This window comes from Chlorocebus sabaeus, chromosome 19 (genome assembly GCF_047675955.1).
Source record: "Chlorocebus sabaeus isolate Y175 chromosome 19, mChlSab1.0.hap1, whole genome shotgun sequence".
NCBI lineage: Eukaryota > Metazoa > Chordata > Mammalia > Primates > Cercopithecidae > Chlorocebus > Chlorocebus sabaeus.
The window spans coordinates 28,596,797-28,622,925 of record NC_132922.1 but is presented as its reverse complement, the minus strand read 5'-3'; the positions used below and the strand labels follow the sequence as shown (position 1 = coordinate 28,622,925).

General features: G+C 45.1%; 1 long non-coding RNA gene and 2 gene segments (V, D, J or C); 2 read left to right on the top strand and 1 right to left on the bottom strand.

Annotated features, from left to right (window-relative positions):
* LOC119618181 (immunoglobulin lambda-1 light chain-like) overlaps positions 1 to 26,129 on the top strand; it is a 384,505-nt gene that overhangs the window by 216,827 nt on the left and 141,549 nt on the right.
* LOC140709137 (uncharacterized) overlaps positions 1 to 26,129 on the bottom strand; it is a 115,727-nt gene that overhangs the window by 80,684 nt on the left and 8,914 nt on the right. The gene's annotated exons all lie outside the window — the stretch shown is intronic.
* Positions 14,975 to 15,553, top strand: LOC119622557 (immunoglobulin lambda variable 4-3-like). The segment is given in 2 exon segments: positions 14,975 to 15,101; positions 15,231 to 15,553. Coding segments are annotated over 2 exon segments (369 nt in total).

Here is a 26,129-nt window from a genome sequence, read left to right as displayed (position 1 = left end):
ACTATTTTTTAAGATTTGGTAAACTTTTTCTTAAATGTCCAAATAAGACCTATTTTAGCCTTTGCTACACAGAAGTCAATTTTGAGAATATTATGTTGGTCCTTATAGCACCATTTACTGTGTAACCATTTAAAACTATGAAAACCCCTCTCAGCTCTGGGACCACACAAAAACAGGGGCTAGGGTGGCCCACAAGATGTGCTTTAATAGTCTCTGGTTTGTAGGGTTATTGCAAGTTTGAAAATTCCACCAGCGTAGGTTCTAGGTGGAGATCTCTTTGTGAGGGTCACTGTATTTCACCTCCTATAGTGCCCTGAGGTCTTTCTTTGGATAAGAACATACTTATATTACTCATTTGACTGAATCTTTGGTCTTCCCAGAACAGTCCTGTGCCACAGTCTCATAACGTTTATCTTGATCCATTTTTCTAAGTCATGGAGAAGAGCTTTAATGTATCAAGAATAGACTCCCCCTAGGTTGAAAATTAGCGGGACGAGGAGGGTCAAAGGGGCAATGAAGCTTGCAACAAGTCAGGAATAGTCCAGTGCAGGCTCATAGAAAAAAGTCTTAAAATCAACACTGTAGATGAAACCATAAACATACAAGATTGTTGTAGTTCTTGTGATTACAAATAAATGAATAACGAAGTGTATGTTTTAAATGTATTGAACATTTATATAAAGCATGAGGACTGTAAACCCCAGAATGTAACAATGGAATAAAGAAGAGAGCTTGATACTTTAAGCTTTAAAGGCCCAAAACAAGTTGCTAGGAAAAGAACAGGACTTTGATAATAGAAATATGTTAATGCTGCAAATTATCATCTTCTGCAAAAGCAGAAATTATATTTTCTTAGGTATAAGGAAACATCTTACAGAACATCCTTCTTTCCAACTCTCAAGAATACGTTCACCCCATGAAAAAACTGTTAACATTAACTAGGAAACAATTGCACTTTGTATTAATAAATAACATTGAGAGGTTTCCTTATTAGCACATCAAAATGTTGATGCTCAATACTAAAATTAGACTTCAAAGTTTAATGCATACAACACAGTGATTTTCTTTGGACTATACCATTTTTGTTTCGATTTATCTTAAGTCAAGTCAGACATATTCCATCCTGAAAAAAAATTCAACATTTGATACTTTTTGGTTTTTTCCTGTGTTAATTTTCTTCCAAACACTACCAGAGATATCCCATGGCTACTGATTATTAAATGTGATTTTGTGGGCATTTCAATCATTACTTTAAATTATTACAAGAATGCACAGTTGAGATTTCCCCCACATCTAATTCACGAATATTGCTGATGCTGACTCACTCATCTCCTTCTGTCTTAGCAAATGAAGTGGAGGTTTACTTTTCTGAACACTCAGATGATAACAGGAGAGAGGAGGTGAAACTCCCCAAAGCTGCTGTCCTTAAACCCTCAGGATGAATAGCACCTGGCGTCTCACCCACACATGATTTGCATCATACACAAATGAGATCTGGGTCTTAAAAGAGTTGATGCAGAGTTCTTTAAGGATTTGAGCTGTTGGATGAACGTATTTTGAATTTCAGCTCTTGGATGACTATATTTCACAAGTGAGAGAGACAAGTTCTGGAGCCCATAGGGTGCAGCACTATTGGCTGAATTATGTCCCCTCAAAATTCAGACAATAAAGATCTAATGCAGTTATGTGACTGAAATTGCACACATCTTTAAAGAGATGATCAAGTAAAATGAGGTCATTACACTAGGTCTTTATCCAATCTGCCTGATGTCTTCCTGGGAAAAGACATTTTATGTACTCAGAAATGAGACATCAGAGATGAATGTGCAGAGGAAAGACTGTGTGAGGACACAGCAAGGAGGCAGCCACCTGCAAGCCAAGGAGAGAGGCCTCAGAGGAAACCAAACCTATAAACACCTTTATTTTGGAGTTTCCAGCTTTCAAACTGTGAGAAAATGAGTTTCTGCTGGTTGGGCCACTAGTTCTTTGGTACCTTGCTATAGCAGTTCTAGCAAATGAAAACGAGAGAGACCTTGGAGGTCAAGTATGAGGGGGAGGAGGAGATGGAGCAGGGTGCAGGATGCAGGGCAGGGAGGGACTGGAAGGTCGGGCTCTGAGGTGCGTCTCCTGGGTGAAATTGGGACTCCAGTCACTACTGTCTGGGGGACTTGGGGAAATAATTGGCCTTTCCATATTGATTCCCTGGTAAAGATCGGGCTGTGAGCCTAGGACTCCTAGTCTTCCTATATTCCTATTTTATAATTCATATTATAAAAGTCTTCTTGAGGTCACACTTCTAAAATACTCACCAATGCATGTGGTATATATTGAGGGCTCATAAGTGCTCAAGCTGCATAAACTACTCAAACATGGAGGATGGCATTTTTCTTGGAGGAGCAGGGGTTACTGTGAGCCTTGGTTTGGGGGCCCTACTGATTCGAAGTCCCCGGCTGGTGTTTAAGTACAACAGGCATGAATGATGCTTCTTTGGTGCCCATTCTATTGGGTAAAGTCCACTCTCTACTCATGACAGCCATATGCCCCATCTTCTGAACTTGGGAAATTGCCACACCAAACCCTTAGGCTCAGGGCCCACACAGAAGCTCAGAAAGACACACTGGGAAATGGAGAAGAGATTTGCATCCATCCCTAAGTGGAGAGACACCTAACTAGACAATAAGATAAGGAAGTAGGTTTGTATGATGAGTCACCCCTTCTTATGATATGAGAGACCTAGAGACTCCCTTCTCAGGTGTGCGCTCAGAGGCAGAACTCTGAGGCATCTCCACCATGGCCTGGACCCCCTTTCCTGCTCACCCTACTCACTCTCTGCACAGGTGCTGCTTCCCAGGGTTCAACCCCCACAGGACCAGGGAACAGCCTGGCCCTGACTTTTAGCTCATCACAGGCAGTGATGCAGGGTGTGGCACTCTGAGAATGAGACTCTCATCTTCAGACTCTTCTCTCCTGTCCTTGCTTGCAGGTTTTGTGGCCTTCTCTGAGCTGACTCAGCTGCCTGAAGTGTCTGCGGCTTTGGGACAGATGGCCAGGATCACCTGCCATGCAGAGGACTTAGAAAGCTATTATGCACACTGGTACCAACAGAAGACAGTCCAAACTCCTAAGCTCATTGTATATAATGACAGAAAGCTGCGCTCAGAGATCGCTGAGCGATTCTCTGGTTCCTGCTCAGGGGTAACAGTCATACTGACCATTACTAGGGCTCAGGTTGAAGACTATTATTGTTTTTCTGGAGATAAAAACACATTCACAGTGACACGGATAGATAGGGAAGTGAGACACAAACCCCATCACCATCTGTGTCACTCTCTTAAGCCCCAGGAGGACTGTGAACAAAGTCATGAGCAGGGTTAGCCCAGCTCAACTGGATCTGTGACCCCCAGGCACCTTTCCCTCTAGTCATCCAGGCAGGCTCTGCAGACGGGGGGTTAGGAGAAAATTTGGGGATGACAAGACTAAGCTCTCCTGAGGTTGCTTAGCTGGGTATGCATTGGCTTAAGATGACCTGACTGGTAGGACAGTCAGAGCAAGATAACCATTGAGCAGTCATGTTGCCTGGATTTCATTTTGTTTAATGACCAAACCTAAGGCAGCTCTCTGATCCAAAATGCCCTGGATTAGTCCTCTGGACTCCTCATTGTTTAACTGAGACCTTTGGTCTCCAGCTGTCATGTCATCATGATGCTGTAAACAGGGAAGACCATTGTAATGGCAACTGTGACATCAGGGGTCATCTACCCACTATCTACTCAAAGCCGCAGGGAATCCTTGGCTTCTCACAGCTTTTTCTCACTGGAAAATGCCACTGAGTGCAGAGAACTGTGTCTTCCAAGGATGTGCCCCCTCCAGAATGTGGTCTGGGAGCAATGACTGCCTGATGCCTAGATTCCAAAGCCAAGCTTCAATTCAGGATGACCTTGAAGTGCCTCCTGCTGAGTGCTCAATTGTAACACATTCCCAGTGGAGCCTCCCACATTTATTTTTCTGGGAATATATACCTGAACCCTACGGCATGCAATTCAACCTCTCAGAGTGAGTTTCCAAGAAATCCAAAAATTAAAAACTAAACAGCAACAAGAAAACAATATGGAGAGAAGAGTATCAAAGAAAAGCAAGTTGTACAAAGAACTCTGGAGTCTTCAAATATTAATAAGCATCAAGGAGCACACGTGTGGATGGAAACTCCATTTTCAGACGAAATCACCATCCAAAAACACTTGCGGGAACACTTCACAGAGCACTCTTTCACACACACACACACACACACACACACACACACACACACACAAAATATGAACCCTGCTTGTTCCTACAGTCACAGAGGAAAGGCCTGAGTTAAGGGGCATGAGGTCGAATCCTCAGAACAGCTTTGCCTCAGTCCTGGGGAAAATGTCAGCCTAGACAATAGGCTGGTCTGGTCTCAACTAAGTAAGTAGAAAAGCAAGTTTTAAAAAGTAGCAAGTTTCCAAGTAATTATACTAAATCCAAGAATAAAAGACAAAATAGAGAAGTGCAAGTATATTCTAAATCCAACAAGGAAAAATTCACAATGTCTAGCACCTATCAAATTTCCTTGCAAGAAGCAAGAAAATATATGCTATAAAAAGCAGAAAAGTTCATCAGTCCAAAGTCTCCCTGAAATTACACAGATGATAGACTTTGTAGGAAGAATACAAAAGCGATACTTATAACTATCTTCCACTGGCTCAAGAGGGTACGGGATTGATTGAACATGTTAAGTGGAGACACGGAAGACATAAAAAGATCAAAGTTACAGAAATGGCATCTAAAATGTCTGCGATAATAATAAAAAAAAAAATGAATAAGGGCCAGGCATGGTGGCACATGCCTGTAATCTCAGTATTTTGGGAGATCATGATGGGAGGATTATTTGAGCCTAGGAGTTTGAGACCAGCCTGGGTGACACAGGGAGACCCTGTTTCTACAAAAATTAACAAAATTAGATGCATGGTGCACACCATGGTTCCAGCTATTTAGGAAGTGGTGGAAGAATTGCTTGAGCTCTGTAGGTCAGGATGGCAGTGACCTGTGATCATGCCACTGAATTTTGGCTTGGGTGATAGAATGTCTATCTCAAAAAAAATTAAAAAGTCTGAGAATAATTGTAGATTAGCTGCTGCAAAATAATAGATTACTGAACCTGAAGATATAACAATGAAGCTCTTCAAAATGAAGCACTGAAAAAGAGAAGATAAAAATTATACTGAGCATCAGTGAGTTTTATGACATCTTCAAGGAGCCTTAACGGTATAATTAAATAAACTAAAGGAGACAAGATTGGTGGAGGGAGAGGGAGGGTACAAAAACCACTTAAAGAAATAATGAAAAGCATGTGGAAAATTTGGTGAAAACTATAAATTTATGATTTCACAAAGTTTAACAAAACCCAGACACCCACACCCACACACAAGCACACAGACATATACACAAAAAACACACACATAAAGAAAACATCAACACCCGCTATGATCAAATTGCAAAAAAACAAAAACAAAAAATGAACAAAAAAAACCCAAACCTGTGATGGAGAAATGCTCTTAAAAGCAGCCAGAGAGAGCCAGGTGTGGTGGCTCACCCATGTAATCCCAGCACTTTGGGAGGCTGAGGCAGGTGGATCATGAGGTCAGGAGATCGAGACCATCCTGGCTAACACGGTGAAACCCCGTCTCTACTAAAAATACAAAAAATTAGCCAGGCGTGGTGGTGCGTGCCTGTAGTCCCAGCTACTCGGAGGCAGAGGCAGGAGAATGGCCTGAACCCAGGAGGCGGAGCTTGCAGTGAGCCGAGATGGTGCCACTGTACTCCAGTCTGGGCGACAAAGCGAGACTCCATCTCAAAAAAAAAACAAACAAACAAACAAAAAAAGCAGCCAGAAAGAAAAGACATGTTTGATGCAGGTGAACACCATAATGATGACAGCAGCTTTCCCATTAGAAACAATACAAGCAAGAAGGCAGTGGAGGTACATTCACAAAACTTTTTAAAGCTTACTACACACAGCATTGTACATATTCAGTGTAATCCCTATCAAAACACCAATGTCATTATTCACAGAAATAGAAAAAAAAAATCAATCCTGAAATTTGTATGGAATTGCAAAAGACCCCGAATAGCCAAAGCAATAGTGAGCAAAAAGAATAAAGCTGGAGGTGTCACACTGCTTGATTTCAAAATATACTACAAGGATATAGTAACCCAATACTGTTTTATAGTATAAAAACAGACACAGACCAATGTAACAGAATAGGGAACACAGAAATAATCCATATTATTTACAGACAACTGGTTTTTGTCAAAGGCACCAATAACATACATTGGTTAAAAGACAGCCTTCTCGGTGCTGCTGAGAAAATTGGACATTCATAGGCACAAGAATTAAAATAGATCCCTATCTCTCACCACATACAAAAGTGAATTCCAACTGGATTAAAGACTTAAATGAAACTGGACACTATGAAACTACTAGAAGAAAACATAGGGAACATAGGGAAAATGCTTCCAGACTTATGTGTAGACAAAGATTTTATACCTGAGCTTTCAAAAGCACAGGCAACAAAAACAAATATACAGCAGTGGGACTACATTAAACTAAAAGTTTCTGCACAGCAAAGAAAACAATAAATAAAGTGAAGAGACAACTTGTAGAACAGGAGAAAATATTTACAAATTGTTCATCTGGCAATGGATTAATATATAGAATAAGACAAAAAAGTAAAACAATTCAACAGCAAAAAATGCCAAATAATACTATCAAAAAGAGGTCAAAGAATTTGAACACACATCTCTCAAAAGAAACATACAAATGGTCAAAGAGTGTATTTTAAAAAATGCTCAACATCACTAATCATGAGGGCAATGCAAATCAAAATCACAATAAGATATCATCTCACCCCAGCGAGAATGACTACTATCAAAAAGACAAAACATAACAAATTCTGGCAAGGATGCAGTGTTATACACTGTTGGTGAGAAGGTAAATTGTAAATTAATACAGCCATTATGAAAAACATGATAGTGTTTCAGAAACACTAAAAGTAGACTATCATCAATAATAGTCAAAATAGACTATAATGCAACAATCCCACTACTGGGTATTTATCACAGGAAAAAATGTCAGTATATCTAAGGAATACCTGCACTCCCATGTTTATTGCAGCACTATTCAGAATAGCAAAGCTATAGAATCAACCTGTTTTCATCAACAGATGAATGCATAAGGAAAATGTGGCAAGTATGCACGATGAAATACTTTCCAGTCATAAACAAAAGAATGAAATCTTATCCTTTGCAGTAACATGATGGAACTGGAGATCATTATGTTAAGTGAAATTAGCCAGGCACAGAAAAACAAATGTCACATGTTCTCACTCATGTGGGAGCTAAAAAAAAGTTGATCTCTTGGAGGTATAGTGTAGATTAATGGTTACCAGAGAGGCTGGGAAGGGTGAGAGGTTGGGGGGATGAGGAGTAGTTGGTCAATGGGAACAAACATACAGTTACATAAAAGCAATAAGGTCTAGTGTTAGATATCACACAGTAAAGTGACCATAGTTAATGTAATTTATTGTATATTTCAAAATATATAGAAGACTTTAAATATTCCCAAGATAAAGAAATGACAAATGTTCAAGGTGATGGACATCCTAAACACTGATTTGATCCTTACATATTGTATTCATGCATCAAAATAGCACGTGTACCCCCATAAACTTGTACAATTATAATGTATCAGTAAAACATGTTCTTTACATTAAAAAAAAAAACTGTCAATTCTGAATTATTGACTCGGTGAAAATATCTTTCAGAAGGAAGGCAAAATAAAATGGTTTTAACCAAAAATGTACTTGCAGTATTCATGACCCACAGACACACACTATAGGAAATAATAAAGAACGCTCCTCAAAAGGAAGGAAGGAAGGAAGGAAGGAAGGGAAGGAAGGGAAGGAAGGGAAGGAAGGGAAGGAAGGGAAGGAAGGGAAGGAAGGAAGGAAGGAAGGAAGGAAGGAAGGAAGGAAGGAAGGAAGGAAGGAAGGAAGGAAGGAAGGAAGGAAGGAAGGGAGAGAGAGAACGAAGAAAGAGTGGGGTGGTGCCACACTCTTTTAAAACAACCAGATCTTGTTTAAACCAATGGTTAGAACTCATTCGTTATTATGAGGACAGCAGCAAGCCAATCATGAAGGGCCTGCCCTCATGACCCAAACACCTCCTGCTAGCCCCACCTCCTACAGTGGAGTTCATCTTTCAGCATGAGATATGGAAGGAATAAACAAATGATATCATCCTCTGAACACTGATATTGAAAAATAAAATGTATTATATGAGAACACTGTGAAAAGCTGCCTGCCAAAAATAGATGAAAAGAAAAAATTCCTAAAAACATAACAACTACTAAACTGACTCAAGGAGGTATAGAAAGCCTGATGAATACTGTAACAAGAGTTTAAATTAGTCATTGAAACCTCCCGCAAAGAACAGCCCGGGCATGAAGGGATTCATTGATGAATTTAATGAACTGTTTAAGAAATTAATAATAAATATTCATAAACTCTTCCAAAAATACAAGAAAGGGGAACATGAGCAGCTCATTCTATGAGGCCAGAAGTATGCTGATAACAAAAACAAAAGACAGACATGAAAAGTGAACTGGAGCCCAAAATAGATGCAAAACAACCACACTTCAACAAAATACTAGCAAAATATAAAAAGGATTAAACACCATAACTAACTAGAATTCATTCCCAAAATTCAAGGGATTCTTAACCTATGGAAATTAATTATTTTAATGATCCATATTAACACAAAGGATAAAACCACATGATTATTTCAACAGTCACATCAAATGTTTTCATGTAAGCAGACATGACTTCCTGTTGTTTTCCCATTCCTGTTAAAGCATCAGAAAAGGCACGATTTGTGGTGCTATTGGATGGGGTGCTACTTCATGCAAACTGAATATGTCATGTCCAACTGTGAAGATACTTAGCCATAAATGCTAAAAGATTGTAATTTTGGGTCAGAGACTTGGTGGTGAGAGACCACTTCCTTGGCAAGTGATAAGTACAGACATCTGAAAGGATAATGAGGATTTACGTAGGTATTGGATGAGGAGGTGAGTCACACACAGAAACAGTTTCACTAAAAAACTCATAGACGCTTGAACACGGAAGATGGCTCAACATGTCCGAGAAATAAAAAAGGTCCAGAATAACTGGAGCTGAATGGAAACAAGGCAAATGACATGAACCATCTGTTTCTCTCTGGACAACTCACTGGGGCATCGCCTCCTCCTAACATACCACCCATGTGGACTGTAAAAACGTCTGTTCTTAAAACTTTCTTGTGCATCATGACAGCATGTAGCACCTGAATCAAGCTCAGTTAAATGAGGGCAGGACAGTTAACCACCAAACCTAGGTGGCCTAGGGAGCATATCAGGGAGATAAGACCTTGTTGTCAAGAGCAGAGGAAGTGAGATTTTCCATTGTGGCTGAGACCAGAGTGCATGAAATTTCAATGGGTACACAAACCATACAGGGTTTGGTTAAGCTATAGATGCAGCCTTTGCAGGTTTGAGTGGAGCCCCAGGTTCTCCATGGCCAATAGCCTCCAGTTGAGGTTGATTGATGCTGGTCCTCCAAGGAACACACTTTGGGTGGCTTAGCTCCTATGCACCCTCCTCACTCAAGCACAGCAGAAACTCACCAACATAACGCACCTTCTGAGAAGCACAAGTGACTTATTTCTCCTCCACTAACGTCTCTCAGTCCCTTTTGCTAAAAAAGAATATCTGAAGTTGGGTAATTTGTAAAGAAGCAAAGGTTTATTTGGGTCGTGCTTCTGATGTCTGTAAAGTTCAACAATGGGCATCGGTATCCAGTGAAGACCTCGAGCTGCTTCCACTCCTGACAGAAGGTGAAGATGAGCCAGTGTGTGCAGAAATCAATTGGAAACAGAAAGCAAGTTATTTCCTAAAAATACTGCAGGAGTTTAATGATCATATTTACAGTGTTTAACACAGAGCCTGACACACCCTAGCTGCTCACGAGTTGGCAGCAATTATTGCTGATGTCACTCATAGAAATTGGACCCTAGATGGAGAAACTGCAGTGCAGAGAGTTTGAGAAGTTTAGGGACAAGAAAGACTTAAGTGACTTAAAATCGAGTTCTAGGAGCTGAGGAGAGCAATCCTGGCCATTTTACTGTGAACTTTTCCAATGTCTCGGAAACTGTTTCAATGTGACATCAACCAGAGAGGAAAGTAGAGGAGTTTGCAGAACCAGGGGCTACAACTTCATCCATGAGAGAGCGACGTAGTCCCCGGGTGGGAAGGGGCAGCTGAGTTCATCTGAAGGGTGTTTAAGGTTTTCTGGCCCAGGGATCCTTGGCTGTCTCTCCCTGCCCAGGGCCTCATTCCTCCACTGACCAGCAGAAGCTGGAGAGTGGCCTGTGAGTCTGATTAGAGATTCCACCAGCACCCAGAGGGATAAGATATGGGAGGGATGGGTCTAAGGTCACTGGACACACTGTTTGCTGCCTAGAGGGCTGGGACAGGCTCCTTGAAAAAAAAAATTCAGACACTTTAGGGGAAGAAAACACAGGATTGGAAGGCTCCTCACCAGGGGATTGTGATAATAGAGACCAAAGCATCTGCAAGGAGCCCAGCCCTACAGGAGGTGCCCTGAACACAGAGATCCTAGGGATGAATGTATTCTTTTGCCAGGGCTGCCATAGCAAAGTAGCACAGCCCTGTGGCTCAAAGAACACAAATTTATTTTCTCACTATTCTGCAGATGATGTTAGAATCTAAGATGCAAGCGTCTACAGGGTTGGCTCCTTCTGAGCACTGGAGAATCTGTTCCATGCCTCTCCCAGTTTCTGCTGGCTGCTGAGGTGTTTGCTGTTCCCTGGAATGGAGGTGAATTACCCTATTCTCTGCCTCACATTCATATGGAGTATTCCTCCTGTGCAGGTCTGCATCACAGTTTCCCTTTTTCATAAGGACATTAGTCGTGTTGGATTGGGTACGTACTCTACTGCAGTATGACCTCTTCTTAACTAATTTCAACTGTAATCACCCTATTTTGATATAAAATCCCACTCTGAGGTCCTGGCAGTGAGGACTTCATTATACGAATTTGAGGGGACTGCAATTCAAATTCGTAACAATGTGTCTGCCATGGCTCAGGCCTCTCCTTGGGGCTCTGCAGGTGGGATATGCACCACCAACCTCTTAGGTGGGGCACTACCCGAAGGACCCCAGGCCCTCTGAAAAATGACTTCTCTCTCATCCATCTTGAGGGACATCTTTTCTGGTTGTCCTTCTCATCCTTTTCATGCTGACACGGGAGACATCATCCCCTGCTTTTTAAAGAACTCCTTCACCTTCCCAGTCGTCTCAAGTAGATGCCCATGCTGGTTCCAGAGGAATCAAACCAGGGTGGGTAATGAGTTATATTAGCCACCAGCTGAAAATATTCCCCGAATGTCCAGGATCCACCCATGCTCTCTGACCATCACCAGAGTGAGCGAATCTCTGACATGTGGGTAAGAGTTTCTCCCATAGACTCCCAGCCAGGCTATGAGGCAAGATTCCCTTTCTTCAGTGCATGGGGCTCAGTGCAGCTGCCTCCCTGACCAAGTCTTCCTGGGACACTAAGCTTATCAGCTTCTCTCCCCCAGGGACAGTTTTTGGTTGTCCTAAGCCTAGCTCAGCTCTGCTATGGACTTGACATCCTGAGAGCCCATTAAACGCCCCCTTGTGCCTCAACGGAATAACCTGGAGTAAACAGTGTGAGGTGACCCTGTTTTCTGCCCTCAGGGCCTCTTCTCCTCCATGGCACCAGCACTGCCCTATTGGCCAGCAATCCCCATCTGCCCACTGAGGTCTCTACACTGCCTACTGTGAACAGTCACAGATCATAAACTGATTGCCAAATTTGTGCAGATCATCTTGACAGTTTCTGCGGAACTGGGTGCCTTCTCACAGAACCAGGAAGTCACAAGCAAGGGCAGCTCTAGAGAAGCAACTGGGGGAGTAATATGCATCACAGCGCCTGAACACTATAAAGGGATTTTGCTGTGGTCCTACTGGGACACATCCTGGTGATATCTCTGAGAAGCAGTCCTGGTCCCTGCAATAGAAAGCCCACTAAACAGGACAGTAGGCTGGGAGGCTGTGCACAATTTGTGCCATGTGTGAGCTGTGTTGATTGTGCACGTATGTGTGTACATATGTGTACATGTGCACTGAGTGTTGAAAGGAAGGGTTGTCAGTGCCAAATGTCCCAAACTCAAAACTTTTCTGTTTTCCTAAATTATCTCCTATCTTTACTACCTTTGTACTATCATAAGAATAAGGATAATGATTAGGGCAGAAATAGTAGGAGGAGGAATAATGTTTAATTATTCATTCTTACGTGTTTCCTATCAAGCACTCTTCAAAACAATTTATATTTATTAAATCACTCAATATCAACCACTCCATGAGCCAAATATTGTTATTATCTCTCCATTTCCAGTTAGAGAATCTGTGATACAGATTTTGAGACATGTGAAAGCTAAGGCAAAGAAAGGAAAAGGAACTTGCCTGATGTTAGAACTAGAAAGCGGCTGACCCAGGGGCAGAACCTGAGATCTTCCAGTCCCAGAGACCCTGTTCTCTAACAACACCCTGTGGGCCTGTCATTGTGCTTTAAGGTAAAACACTGGCATCTTCCTAAGACTCTAGAGACTTCCCTGTACTTTTTGAAATCAAGTAACTCATATTTGCAGTGATTTGCAGTGCAGTGGGAATTCTTCGGTGCTGAGGAGTCTACTAGGAATATAATTTAAATGACTTTAAAATTTTTCAGTTGCCACATTTTAATAGTAGTAAAGAATGGGTGGAAGTAACTTTCATATTATATTTTCTTTAACTGAGCTTATCCAAATATTATTTCAGTATGTAATCAACTTTAAAATATTGAGACATTTTGTTATTTTCCTAAAACCTTTTTAAAATCTGGTTTGTTTTACCCCCACATCACATCTTAACTTGAATTATCCACATTTTAAGGACTCAGTAGCTCCCTGGGACTCATGATTGCTCTATTGGACAGAGCAGATCCACATGAATGATGGTCCATTTGGATCACAGCCCCTCCAGTACTTACTTAGAACCAGCTTGGGGCAACGGAGAGTCCTATGACCCAGAGGGCCTTCCTAGGGAAGAATGGCTGTTCCATTTTCCAACCAAAGTAGAAATACAGAGGACTCTCAGAAACTAGGGAATGTTTACAATGTGTTTCACACTTCTTCCCTTCTCAAAGACATGGACTATAACTTCCAGTTCGAAGTGTAAGCCATCAAAGACATTTTTTCCTATTGGTCAGTGGAATGAATGGCAATGGTCCCTGTGAATTGTGCTCCAAGGATCCCTTGCAGTGGGAAAACTTACAAAAAAAAAAACAACTAAAAGTAGGAAGTTATAGTTTATACGTAGATCTAGATGAAAGAGGGCTGATCATGAGGAATATAGTATTGAAGGTGAGTGTGTTGCTATTCTTCACAAAGGGCTGTTTTTGTCTAACTCACAAGCATCAATCATTTTTATGAAGGTGTATTTTCCCAGGGTGATCTTAGCAAGTTACATCCCAATCCTGTATCAGGACCCACAAGCAAGGATGTCAGAACTGACCTGCCTGAGCGGTCAGCAGGAAACAATGTGGAGACTCTGAGGTGTCAAGTGACAGGAGGAGTGGAAGCATTTGTTGGAAAGGGCTTGCTGGAGCTGCAGTGACATGCTCAACCAACTACAGAAACAAGCATATTGGTGTCATGTGGCCTCATCTTATCTCAGTTACCTCTTTACACCAAACTCCAAAGTGCAATGTATGGAGGTGTCTGTCTATACCCACGGACACCTTGGGCTTCACATATTATTTCTATTTCTAATGAACCAGTGTTTTGTTAATGAATTCATTTCATCACATCCTTAGTAGTTCTAGGTTGAAAAGCAATACATGTCTCTAAGATATTAGGTAGGAAATATTCTCCCGCCACTCGTATTTATTAAGGTTAAAACGCTTCAGTATCTAATGTGACAGTTGTCCAAATTCAATACCCTTCACCTTGTTAGGAATGGAATCCTAATCCTAACTTGCCTGGAGAGGAGCCTGGCATGAGGAGCATGACCACACATCTGGATGTCCCCGATGTCACCGCTAACACACGCTCCTCTGTCACTTGCCATGAAGGGAGCAGAGGGAGCATCCATACCTGTGTCCAAAGGACTCAGAGGACAGGGCACCTGATTAATAAATGTAGGGTGTGATAAGTGGGTCCAGGGTCCTGGATGAGGGAGGAGAAGAAGATGGGGCATGGGGTAGGAGACAGGGCAGGGAGGAGTGGAAAAGGTCAGGCTCTGAGGATGGATGAAATCCTGACTCCACTCAGTACTCTCTGGGAGGATTTGATAAATCTTGTAACCTCCTGATGTTGCTTCTCCCATCAGTACACTAAAGGAGAGGTCGTGTCTTAAGCCTCTGCTTGCTGTGGGGCTATTGTGAATGTGTGGTTGAGGTGGCGCCTGTAAAACACTCTCCAAAGGGCCTGGCACATACTAATACCTCAAAGCAGTCATTCGGCTTGAACTCCCGATACACGGAGAATGGCATTCCTCCTGCGTGCACTAGAGGGCACTGCAGGCCTTGTTTTGAGGACCCTAATGACCCCTGGTAGGGCTCAAGTGCAAAGGGCATGACTGATGCTTCCTTTGAGGCCCCTTCTATTGGGTAAAATTCATGCTCCACTCATGACACCCACCTGGCCCTCCTTCTGACCTTGAGAAATTGCCAACATGAAGTCCTCAGACTCAGAGCCCAGACAGTAGCTCAGATATGCTGGAAAGTGGAGAGCAGATTTGCATTCAAAGCTCCTCCCTTCTTGAGCTTCAAGAAGAGGATAAGACAGGAGCTCACAGTGTCCAGCTTCCACTGGGCAGCCTCGAGCAGAGCTCCTGGAAGTCCCTCCAACCATGGCCTGGGTCTCCTTCTACCTCCTGCCCTTCATTTTCTCCACAGGTCAGAACATCCCAGGGAACTCAGGGAAACCCTTCCCTGCTATTTTCCCATTATAACTCTAGTCCACAGGGGTTGTCTTTCCAGTTCTCCTGTGCATTCAGCATCATTCATGAAATTCTATGTTTTCAGGTCTCTGTGCTCTGCCTGTGCTGACTCAGGCCCCGTCTGCATCTGCTTCGTTGGGAGCCTCTGTCAAGCTCACCTGCACCCTGAGCAGTGAGCACAGCAACTACTATATTATCTGGTATCAACAGAGACCAGGGAAGTCTCCTCGGTATATAATGAAGGTTAACAGCGATGGCACCCACAGCAAGGGGGACGGGATCCCCGATCGCTTCTTGGGCTCCAGTTCTGGGGTTGACCGCTACCTCACCATCTCCAACCTCCAGTCTGACGATGAGGCTGAGTATTACTGTGGAGAGTGCCACACAATTGATGGCCAGTACGGTTGAGCCACAGTGACACAGACGAAGGGGAAGTGAGGCCAAAACCTCCCACCTCCCCTTTCTCCTCAGGGACTCAGAGTCAGCAGCCCTGGGTTCCTCTCCAGTACCCTCTGACTTTCCTCCCCCAAGACACTCCTAGGCAGAGGCAGATGCAGGCCATGATGGAGGCCATTTTGAAAACTCATCTTTCTGTTTCCTCCACAACAGCCTGTGGGGACCATGCTGGGAGAGACCAGAGCAGCCTAGGCAGGAAAAGGACCCTGACAGAGTAGCTAGGATGAGAGGACTGTGTCCCAGAGTCTCATTGTGCCCTGTGCTCCATCGCCAGGCTCTGCCCCAAGAAAGGACATGGATCTTGACCTGTCACCCACCATTTATGGGAGTTCAATTTTTATATTTTTTAACGTATAAAAATAATAATCTCCAAGATGCTAGGAGCAATTTCACTGAGTCTCATCATGGAACTCTGACCTCCCCCAGCATGTCCCCTGTTTCTACTATCTCCTGTTCAAGATCAACTCAACTCCATTACCCAGATCAGCTGCTGGATGATCAAGACAATGCTGTGAGAGCCGAAGAAACTTTAAGGTCCACGACGAGAATACGTCAAGAAGGATTTATGTTGGAGCTTCCTTCCCCATGGATATTCACATCAACAGAGAAGATGTCTGGGTTCTTGCCTATGCCGACGAATACCTAAGACATGAACTGAGGTGTATGTCTGTGTGAATATGGTGCGGGCAGTACTTCCTCACTCCACACCAGAGACAGTCTGAGGAAACCGGGTACAGACATGGAGTCAGGGCATATTTTTATACACTCAATTAAGCCCTTGTCCTTCTCTGCTCACCAAGGAGCCACCCAACAAGGCCGCAGCAGGAAGAGAAGTAGATTTCCATCAAGAGCCTTCCATTCTGTGGTAGGAGTCTTGGAAACTCACTGTCTAGTTGTGGGATCGGAGGCAGCGTTCTGGGGCATCGCCACCCTGGCCTGGACCCTCCTCTGCTCACCCTCCCCGCTCTCTGCATAGGTGCTTCTTCCCGGGGAATAAGCCCCATGGAACCAGGGGTCAGCCTGGTCCTGACCTTGAGCTCAGTGCAGGGAGTGATGCAGAGTGTGGAGCTATGGGAATGAGACCCTCATTCTCAGTCTCACGTCTCCTGTCTCCTCTTGCAGGCTGTGTGGCCTCCTCTCAGCTGACTCAGCTGCCTGCAGTGTCTGTGGCTTTGGGACATACAGCCAGGATCATCTGCCAAGGAAACAGCATAGGTGACTCTGATACAAACTGGTACCAGTACGCAGGTCAGGTCCCTGCTAATCTATGGCGACAGCAAGCGGCCCTCAGTGATTCCTGAGCAATTTTGCGACTCCATATCAGAGGACATGGCCACCTTGATTATTAATGGGGCACAGGATGGAAACAAGGCTATCACTGTTGCTCATGGGAAAGCCCTGCTTCTCATCTCACAGTGACATAGCACACAGTGAAGTGAGATGCCAACCCCTTCCCATCTGTGTCATTCTTTCCCTTCAACCTCAAGAGGACTGTGGTCACAGCCATCAGCAGGTCTGGCCCAGTTCATTCAGACTGGAGACCCCCAGGCTGCCCTTCCCTCCAGTCCTCCAGGCAGGCTCATTAGATGGTAAATCAGGAGTGGATACACAAACTATTATTATCACCACATTCCAATTTTTCATGAAGTAGAGGAATGACTGAACATGTTAAGTAGAAGCATGGAATACCAAAAAAGAACTAATTGAGCTTGTACAGCTAATAATTGAAATATCTGTCACTTTAAAAACAGGATGTGACTGACAACAGATTAGATGATGTAAAACAAAAGATTGGCAAACTTGACAATGTAGCACCAGAAAATATTCAAAAAGCAGCATATAAAGAAAAACAATGATGAAAATGAAGAAAGCATTATTGGATATGTATAAAGAAAATAAAGGTGAGTTACAGGATGACTTCAAACAGCCTGACGTTGGCTGGCAGTAATTGTTCACATCTATAATCCCAGAACTTTGGGAGGTCTAGAGGGAGGATCTTTTGAGACTAGGAATTCAAGATGACACTAGGCAACATAGCTCTACAATTAAAAAAAAAAAACTTAAACATTAACTGGGCTTCGTGGCCTGCACCTGTAGTCGTACCCACTTATGAACCCGAGGCAGGAAGGCTGGTAGAGCCCAGAAATTCAAGACTGCAGTGAGTGAGCTATGATCATGCCACTGGACTCCAGCCTGGGCAACACAGCAAGTTCCTGTCTCTAATATAGGGTCTCTATCTGTCATTCAGGCTGGAGGGCAGTGGTGCAGTCATGGCTCACTGCAGCCTTGACTTCCCAGACCCAAGTGATCCTCCCAGCTCAGCCTCCCAAGTAGCTATGAATACTGGCATGCACCACCATGCCCAGCTAATTTTTGTGTTATTTTGTAGAGATGGGGTCTCCTTATGTTGCCTAGGCTTGTCTCAAATTCCTGGGCTCAAGCAATCCTCCAGCTTCAGCCTCCCAAAGTGTTGAGATTACAGGGGTGAGCCACTGCACCTGACCTAAAAAAAACAATTTAAATACAACAACCTAAAGTATGTATAATTGACATCCATGGAATAGAAAAGATATGGGTGAGTAGAAAAGACTATTTGAATAAATAATGGTCAAATGTGTTCCACATTTGGTAAAACACAAAAACTGGTACATCCAAGAAGTTCAACAAAACTGAAGTGCAAGAATCATGAAGCAAACAACTCCAAATCATGTTAACAGTCAAATTAATAAAATCTGGTGATGAAAAGCCACTTAAACGTATGATTCTAAGAGTACATTTCTCATGTACTCTTTAAATTTAGGACTTAAAATTTAGGACTTTAAATTTAGGTTTGATGAGCAGAGTACAGGTTTGGAGAAATAAGACAAAGTATCAGGTAAGTGCAGTAAACTGGGGGAAGAGCAAGGCCTGTGTTCCATTCTTCTCAGCATGCCTTGGTTTTAGATTACCAAATCTAACTGCACGATAAAGAGAACTCGTGGCATGAAAACACCAAATTTATCTTAGGACTGCAAGGATGGTTCTACATAAGCAAATGGATCAATGTAATAAACAATATCAATAGAGTGACAGGAAAAAGCATATGATCATCCCAGTAGATGCAGAAGCATTTGACAAACCTCACCACACTTTCAAGATAAAAAACACTTTAGCAAACTAGGAATGGAAGGAACCTTCCACAACATGATTAAGGCAGGGCCTTTATCAAAATCCACAGTGAACCTCACAGTAAATGGTGAAACAGTGAACGCCTCCCTACTGAGATCAGAAGCAAAAACAAGGACTCCTGCCTTCACCGCTGCAATTCGACATTGTCCAGGAAGTCTTAAATTTTATTAAAACAAAAAACGCTAGTGCTACCTCCCATCACAAACATGGGTCAGTATGTTAGGAAGTGAAAATAATGATAATAGAAAAAATACAATGACAACGACGGTGACGATGGTTTAAGTACACAACTGAGGTTTAGTGGTTCCCAGTTACAATGCAGCTGTTCTTATCAGGATGAGAAAATCAGTCTTGTCTTCCATACACATATGGGAAGCAGGAGTACACGTAGGGTATGACCGCATTTCTCTGGACTTAAACGTTTTTCACAGAAGATCTACAGTTTATCCTGCACTCTGTATTCTGTGATCAAAAACCATGGAACAGAGAAGAGCATTTCAACCTGAGACTCAGTTACAAGAAATGTACCTGCCCCACCTCCCTGCAACCATATATGCCACCTCTCTGTGCTGAGCCATAAGGGCCAGAGTTCACATGTGGCATAGACTGAGGCTGGACCCTCCCACCCCACCCTCCCAGGTGACAGGTGTTCTGGGGTCACTAAGAGAAGGGAAGTCCGGGGCTCCATCTTCTTCGCCAGCACGGGACAGCAGAGCTGTAGCCAGCAGAGAGGCTGAGGCCGCCCAGTAGGAACCTAAGAGGGAGGCCAGCCCGGAGTCCTACATGTCTAAGGATTAGTCCTTGGTTTGGAAGTCTGGTGTAGTATACTGTCATCTAGGGCTGCAGTGTTCATGTTCTGAGGTTCAGACTCCCACAGCATCACCTACGGACACAAACAGGAGCCCAGGCACAGTGAGGACCTCACCTGGCAAATGCAGCTGCAGGAGCCTGGGCCCTGGTGTCAGCCTGGGCAGCTCCCGCAGGTCTGGGATTCCCTGGGAGATGCCCCGAGGTGGAGGTGCTCTAGGAGGGGGGCACAGTGTGAGGAGACAGGACTCCCAGGGCCTGAGTCCTTCACCCAGGATGGCTGCCTGAGCCTCCTGCCACTCTCAGGGCCTTGTCCCTTCCTGTGCAGCAGTGTCCTGTGAAGCTGAGCCCTCTGTCCTGGGTGCTTCCAGAGACACCTAGCCCCTCCTCCCTCTACCTCTCCCCCAGCTCCAGGAAGACTTTGATTCAGGGGGCAGCTCCTGGGCTAAGGGAAGCCTCAGGTGGGTGTCGTGGGGCATTTGGGGCCCTGAACCATATGGGCATCCCCAGCCTCCTTGAAGAGATGCTCTCCAGAGGGAAACAGATTCTCACCTGCCTCAGCTCTGACCAAGGGGCTATCCTGGGCTCAGTGACAGAATACGACTGCCTGGGGGGAACAGAAACCCCCCACCCTCCAGAGGTCATGTCCTGTGTAGAGGCCATAATCCTAAGAGCCTCACAGAGACCAAGTAACCTAAAGTTGGTTTCTCATCAGGCCTGGGTTTCTGATGCTTTCTATGTGTTTATATAAAACACTGATGAGAAAGAAATGAAAAGTTGAGCATGTCAATTTCTAGTTTATTGCGGGGTTGGCAGATGGCATAGGAAGAGCAGCACCAGATGTAAAATGAGACTAGACTGTGTGATGAATCCACATGAGTTGTGGCTCCCCAAATGGCCAAACTATGGTGATGAAAATCATTCACACAATCCTAAAGGCACAGAACCACATCCTAATTAAATGACCAAGATGGGACTAAGTCAGTCTGCCAAACCCAGAGAGGAGCTGGAGGAGGAAGATGATGGGTTTGAGGTTCACCTGCTGCTGAGCCAGGTGTTATCGATGATCTCTCAGCAGGGCCCAGCCCAAATCCATGGCCAGGCTCCTGGAAGGTCCACAGCCCTGATGAGCCTGTCCCAGGACAAAGCACAGGCGAGGATGGTATGGGGCAATGGCCAAGTGGCCAAACTTGAAGAAGGTGACTGTTACCACAGGCCTTCAAGGATGGAGTCTGATCTTCTGACCAAAGAAACAGATGAAGGAAGCTGGGTACTCATTACTTCCTCCTCAGTCTGCTGTACTGTGCCCACAGATGGTTTGAGTGGCATCCCTCAATGAAGAGTCCCAGAGGATGTACACGTGCATAGACACCAGGGACAGATGGTGTTGAGGATGCCCAATCCCTGATGTGCATACAGGTCAATGTCTGCTGATGGAGCAGGAAGACAAAGGAAGTTGTGGCTGTAAAGGAGGGGTCTCCAGCCCTCAGTCTCAGCTGCCTCCTCATCTGTGTGCACCTCCTCAACATGGACCACATGGTTTAGACGTGAAGGGGATTGTGGCGCTTTCCAATTTTTTCCCTTGGTTACATAGCACGTCCTTCCATATATACTTGATTAGAGCTTGTGCTCTACAAACGTGCCTGATGTCTGAATTAGTGACTTTTAAAAGTGCAGATGTGGGACAGACCCAGTTCCTCTGGAGACATTACCCATCACATGAACCAGTGAACACGTCCCTGCAGGCCTCAGTTTTTAAGAGACAAGATTTTTGAATTAAAAAAAAAACAAAAACAAAAAACCCTAAATCTTTGCAGAAACCACAATTTGGAAGAGAACCTTGCTACTCTTCATTGCTGCTTGGGTTGCAGTGAGGACAGATTCACCAAGTGCTTCTGATTTTTGTGTCTGGTCCTCTGTGTAGACACACACATCCAGGAGAGTTTCAATGAGGTTGGCGACTCCAATAGCTTTGGTGGGGTCTTTTTTTCTCCTAGTGCTAACAGAACATGGAAGAAAAGACAAGGTGGCATATCTTGAAGACCAGAGATTTCCTTTTTGCAGGGAGCGCCTGGGCTCCTAGAGTGTTCTCAGGGGAAAAGGATCCAGGCCACTGGCTCCACAGCCAATGATCACTGATATTTGAGCTGGTCACTGACCTAATTCCATTTTAGTGCTAGCTCAAATGGAAACATTATTTTCTTGCAACTATTTATTCAGCAAAATAGCACATAAATATCTAAACAACACATGCAGAAACAGTAGCCTCAAATGCAAAGCTGTCACCTCCCCACACCACACTTTCTCACCTGAGCCCCTGAGCCCACTCTTCCCTCCTCTCCCGTGCTGTTAGAAATCTCTGCTTTCTAACAGGGACAGTGACACAAAACATTTCCCGTACCCACCCCCCCCCCCACCCCCCCGCCAACACTCACACTGCAGAACCCAAAACCCATCTCCTGAGAGGACGTTTACATTTCTATTCTGACAGAGAGAAGTCGCCGTGATTGGAGTCTTTACCCCAAACCCAGGAGTTTCTGAGGAACACATGGGATCAGCCGCTTTCTGTGTGGGGAGGCTTCACCTCAGGGAGGCGCTCAGCTCTGGGCTGAGGGGTACTCAATGTGCACTAAAGAGAAGGACTAAGGAAAGTCCCAGGTCACAGTTTGAGGAACGCATGCGCCCTGAGGAGGGGTTCCTGGTCCTGGCCCTGACCCAATCCTAACCCCAGGCCCCTTTCCTTAGCTCCTCTGGCCTGGGACCCCCCAACCCCCACCCCAGTGCTTTTCAAGAGGTTGGTCACAGCCTTCATGAGCACTGCCTCCTCTATGTCATGCTTTTTCTGTCAACATTTTGAGGAATCAGTTGGTTTTCTCTTCATCCCATGTTCCTGTCCCACCCACCTGCTGGGGGTGGATTTATTTCATGTGTGAGGTTTCCTCAGCCCTGAGCCACAGCTGCCTCATGGACACCAACCGGTGGGACAGCCCTCTGGGAAAAGCAAACAGGCACCAGGAGGAGCATCTGGAGTCCTGGTGTGGGAGACGCACTCCACCCTGGGGGAGGGAGCGTGGAGGGGATGAGAAGGGACCAGGGGCCTAGGATTGAGCTGGGAAGGGAACCGAAGGCAGGGGGTGCAGGGCAGGGGCTGTCAGCTGTGACTCAGGAGAGCTCCTGGGCCTCAGGTTCCTCCCTCTGTGGCCACTAGGGGCAGCGCGGGCCTGGGCCTGGAAGGTCCCTGCTGGGCTCCACCCTGGGTATGCGGTCCCAGGAGCTCCTTCCTCCTGACTCTCGCTAAAGAGACAGAGGCAGTCTTGGGTCCTAAATCTGTTGTCCCCCCATAAATGCATTTCTAGAAGGGCCAATAGGCTGGGTGCGGTGGCTCATGCCTGTAATCGCAGCACTTAGGGAGGCCAGGGTGGGCAGATCACAAGGTCAGGAGTTCGAGACCAGCCTAACCAACATGGGGAAACCCCGTCTCTACTAAAAATACAAAAATTAGCAGAGCATGGTGGCGCATGCCTGTAATCCCAGCTACTCAGGAGGCTGAGGCAGAAGAATCGCTTGAACCTGGGAGATGAAGGTTGCAGTGAGCCAAGATTGTGCCACTGCACTCCAGCCTGGGTAACAGAGCCAGAATCCATTTCAAAAAAAAAAAAAAAAAAAAAAAGCCAATAAATCCACCCCAGGTTTATTCAAGCAGCAGCTTCAGGCCTCTACAGACACAGACGGTAGAGCAAGGTGTGAGGACCCAGCCGACCTGAGGAGCCCTAGAAGGGCTGAGGGGGACTGAGGGGTCCCTGTGGGGCCTGTGGTCCTGGGAAAGGGGGCGCTGGGGTCTCTCCCAGCCACTCTGGGCCCTGCCCTCACACTGGACCCACACAAGGGAAGTACTAAGCACTCTACAGCCAGAACCACTGTGAAACCCAGGACAGGAAGAAGAAAGACCCCAAGGCTGGCTCCGTTTCCCGAGCACTGTCATGGGCTCAATCTCAGGAGATCCATGTCAAGAAGTTTCAATCCCCTTGGCTAAGCCCTGCTGTCCAGGGAAGCAGAAGTCTCTGAGCCCAGGCCCATGTGAGAATGGGGTGGGGGGAGGAGCTCAGGATGCAGTTTTGCATGGAAGCCCCGCCCTACTCTGAGGCAGAAGAGATAACACAGGGCTGGGGGCAGGCCCAGTGTTGGGTCTCAGGAAGCAGTGCTCTCAGGACATCTCCACCATGGTCTGGGCTCTGCTCCTCCTCCCCCTCTTCACTCAGGACACAGGTGATGCCTCCAGGGAAGGGGCCTCGGGGACCTAATCCTTGGTCTCCTGCTCCTCAGGCTCACCTGGGCCCAGCACTGACTCACTACTGTGTGTTTCTCCCTCTTTCCAGGGTCCTGGGCTCAGTCTGCCCTGACTCAGCCTCGCTCAGTATCTAGCTCCTCTGGACAGTCGGTCACCATCTCCTGCACTGGAACCAGTGGTGATGTTGGGAGTTATAACATTGTCTCCTGGTATCAACAGCACCCAGGCACAGCCCCCCAACTCATGATTTATCGCATCAGTTATCAGCCCTCAGGGGTCCCCGATCGTTTCTCTGGCTCCAAGTCTGGCAACACGGCCTCCATGACCATCTCTGGGTTCTAGGCTGAGGAAGAGGTTGATTATTACTGTTACTCATACGCAATCAGCATCACTTTCCACAGTGGTCCAAGTTCATAGGGAAATGAGACCAAAATCTGCCCTGGGCTCTCAGGTTTCCTCCTTGCTCTGAAGATGCTTCCTCACCCTGTGCAAGGGGCTTCCTGCAGCACAGCCTCGAGAATTCTTCTCTCTCAGCTCCTCTCCTTTTCCACCATGAAGTCCAAAAGGAAACCTGCTCTGTGGTTTCTCATCCAGCACAGGGAAAGCTTCCTGTTGCTTTTGTGCTGTGGTCCCTGAATGTGCAACTCTTCTTAGTTCTTCAAATGCAGGGACAGTGACAAGGAGCTTCCTGATTGCTGCAGTCCCTGCTGTTTTGAGGAACACCCTCACTCTAACTGCATCCCCATCTCCCACGCTGTGCAGACGGAAGCCATTACGGGATTTTCCAGAAACCGCATCTTACTCAACTCTCTGTCCACCACACTCTAGGGAGGATGGCCCTCCTGGCTGAGCTAACTCCTGCACCTCTGTCCTGAGGCAGTGACTACTAAGATAAGATCTGAAGATGTTTCTGAGGGATTAGGAACAAAAAGGAAGCTGTTTTCTTTTTATTGCTCCTGCTCTTTGGCACAATACCTAAGGTTGTTGAGCTGGGGAGAATTTTATCGACAGGCTCAGTGTTCATTCAGAATCCCCTTCTCCTCATATCACTGAGTCCCTGTCCTAGAAACTCCCCACAAGCGGATGGTCTCCACACAGGATGTGAGTTCCAATATGGCTCCCCAGGGAAGAGTCAACCTGAGTCAGCCCCGCTTTCTCATTGACATCCAGCATTTCTAATCTCCATGGGTGTCAACACTTCTGTTGCTGAAACCTTTATTAATCTACTAACGGTAAGAATTAATTTAGAAAATATTCATACAAGAGCTGGGTTCAAAATTTATATTTTCTGAGCCAGTTGTTAAGCATAGCCATTATTACATCAGATTGGCACAGAAGTTACTGCAGTTTTTGTCATTACTATCAATGGCAAAAACCACAATTACCTGTGTACCAACCTCATATATAGTTTGGTTTTTACGAACTTTTTTATTTTTTTGAGACAGAGTCTCAGTCTGTCACCCAGGCTGGTGTGCAGTGGCGCAATCTCGGTTCACTGCAACCTCCACCTCCCGGGGTTAAGCGATTCTCCTGCCTCAGCCTCCTGAGTAGCTGGGACTACAGGTGCCCGCCACCACACCTGACTAATTTTTTTATTTTTGGTAGAGACGGGGTTTCACCATGTTGACCAGGCTGATCATGAACTCCTGACCTTGTGATCCGCCCACCTCGGCCTCCCAAAGTGCTGGGATTACAGGCATGAGCCACCGCGCCTGGCCCATGAACTTCAATTACATAGATTATATTACGAAGTAACCATTTTAATATATTTGTATCCAATAACACCATGTTGTGTACCTGAAATACACACAATTAAATTTACTTTAAAACCCAGAGGGTATTGTCTATTGCTGCATAAAAATATGCTGCAAAAAAATCTCTTAACATGCTGAATATCATTCCTAATATTCATCATGTTAAGATAACACGTTTGTGACCTTGATACTTTGGTGCACCTAGAATTGCTGAGCCACTTAGTTTAGTGGTTCTGGCTGTGTGTTGGTCATAAAGCTGCAGCCAAGCTGTCAGGCTGGGATGCATCCAGAGGCCAGAGAAGGTGGCCAGGCCCAGCCGGAGGGAGGCTGCCACTGTCCCTACCCTCTTTGGCAGATGTAGATGAGCTCAGCTGAAAAGGAGAGAGTGAAGTGTGAGGCCCCTCTCCTTGTCCTCAATGTTAAAGATCATCCAATGCATGCACCGTTTCTTCTTTCCTGAGACACCCTAGGCATAGAGCACTCCCCATTCATTCTAAGGCTACAGAGTATT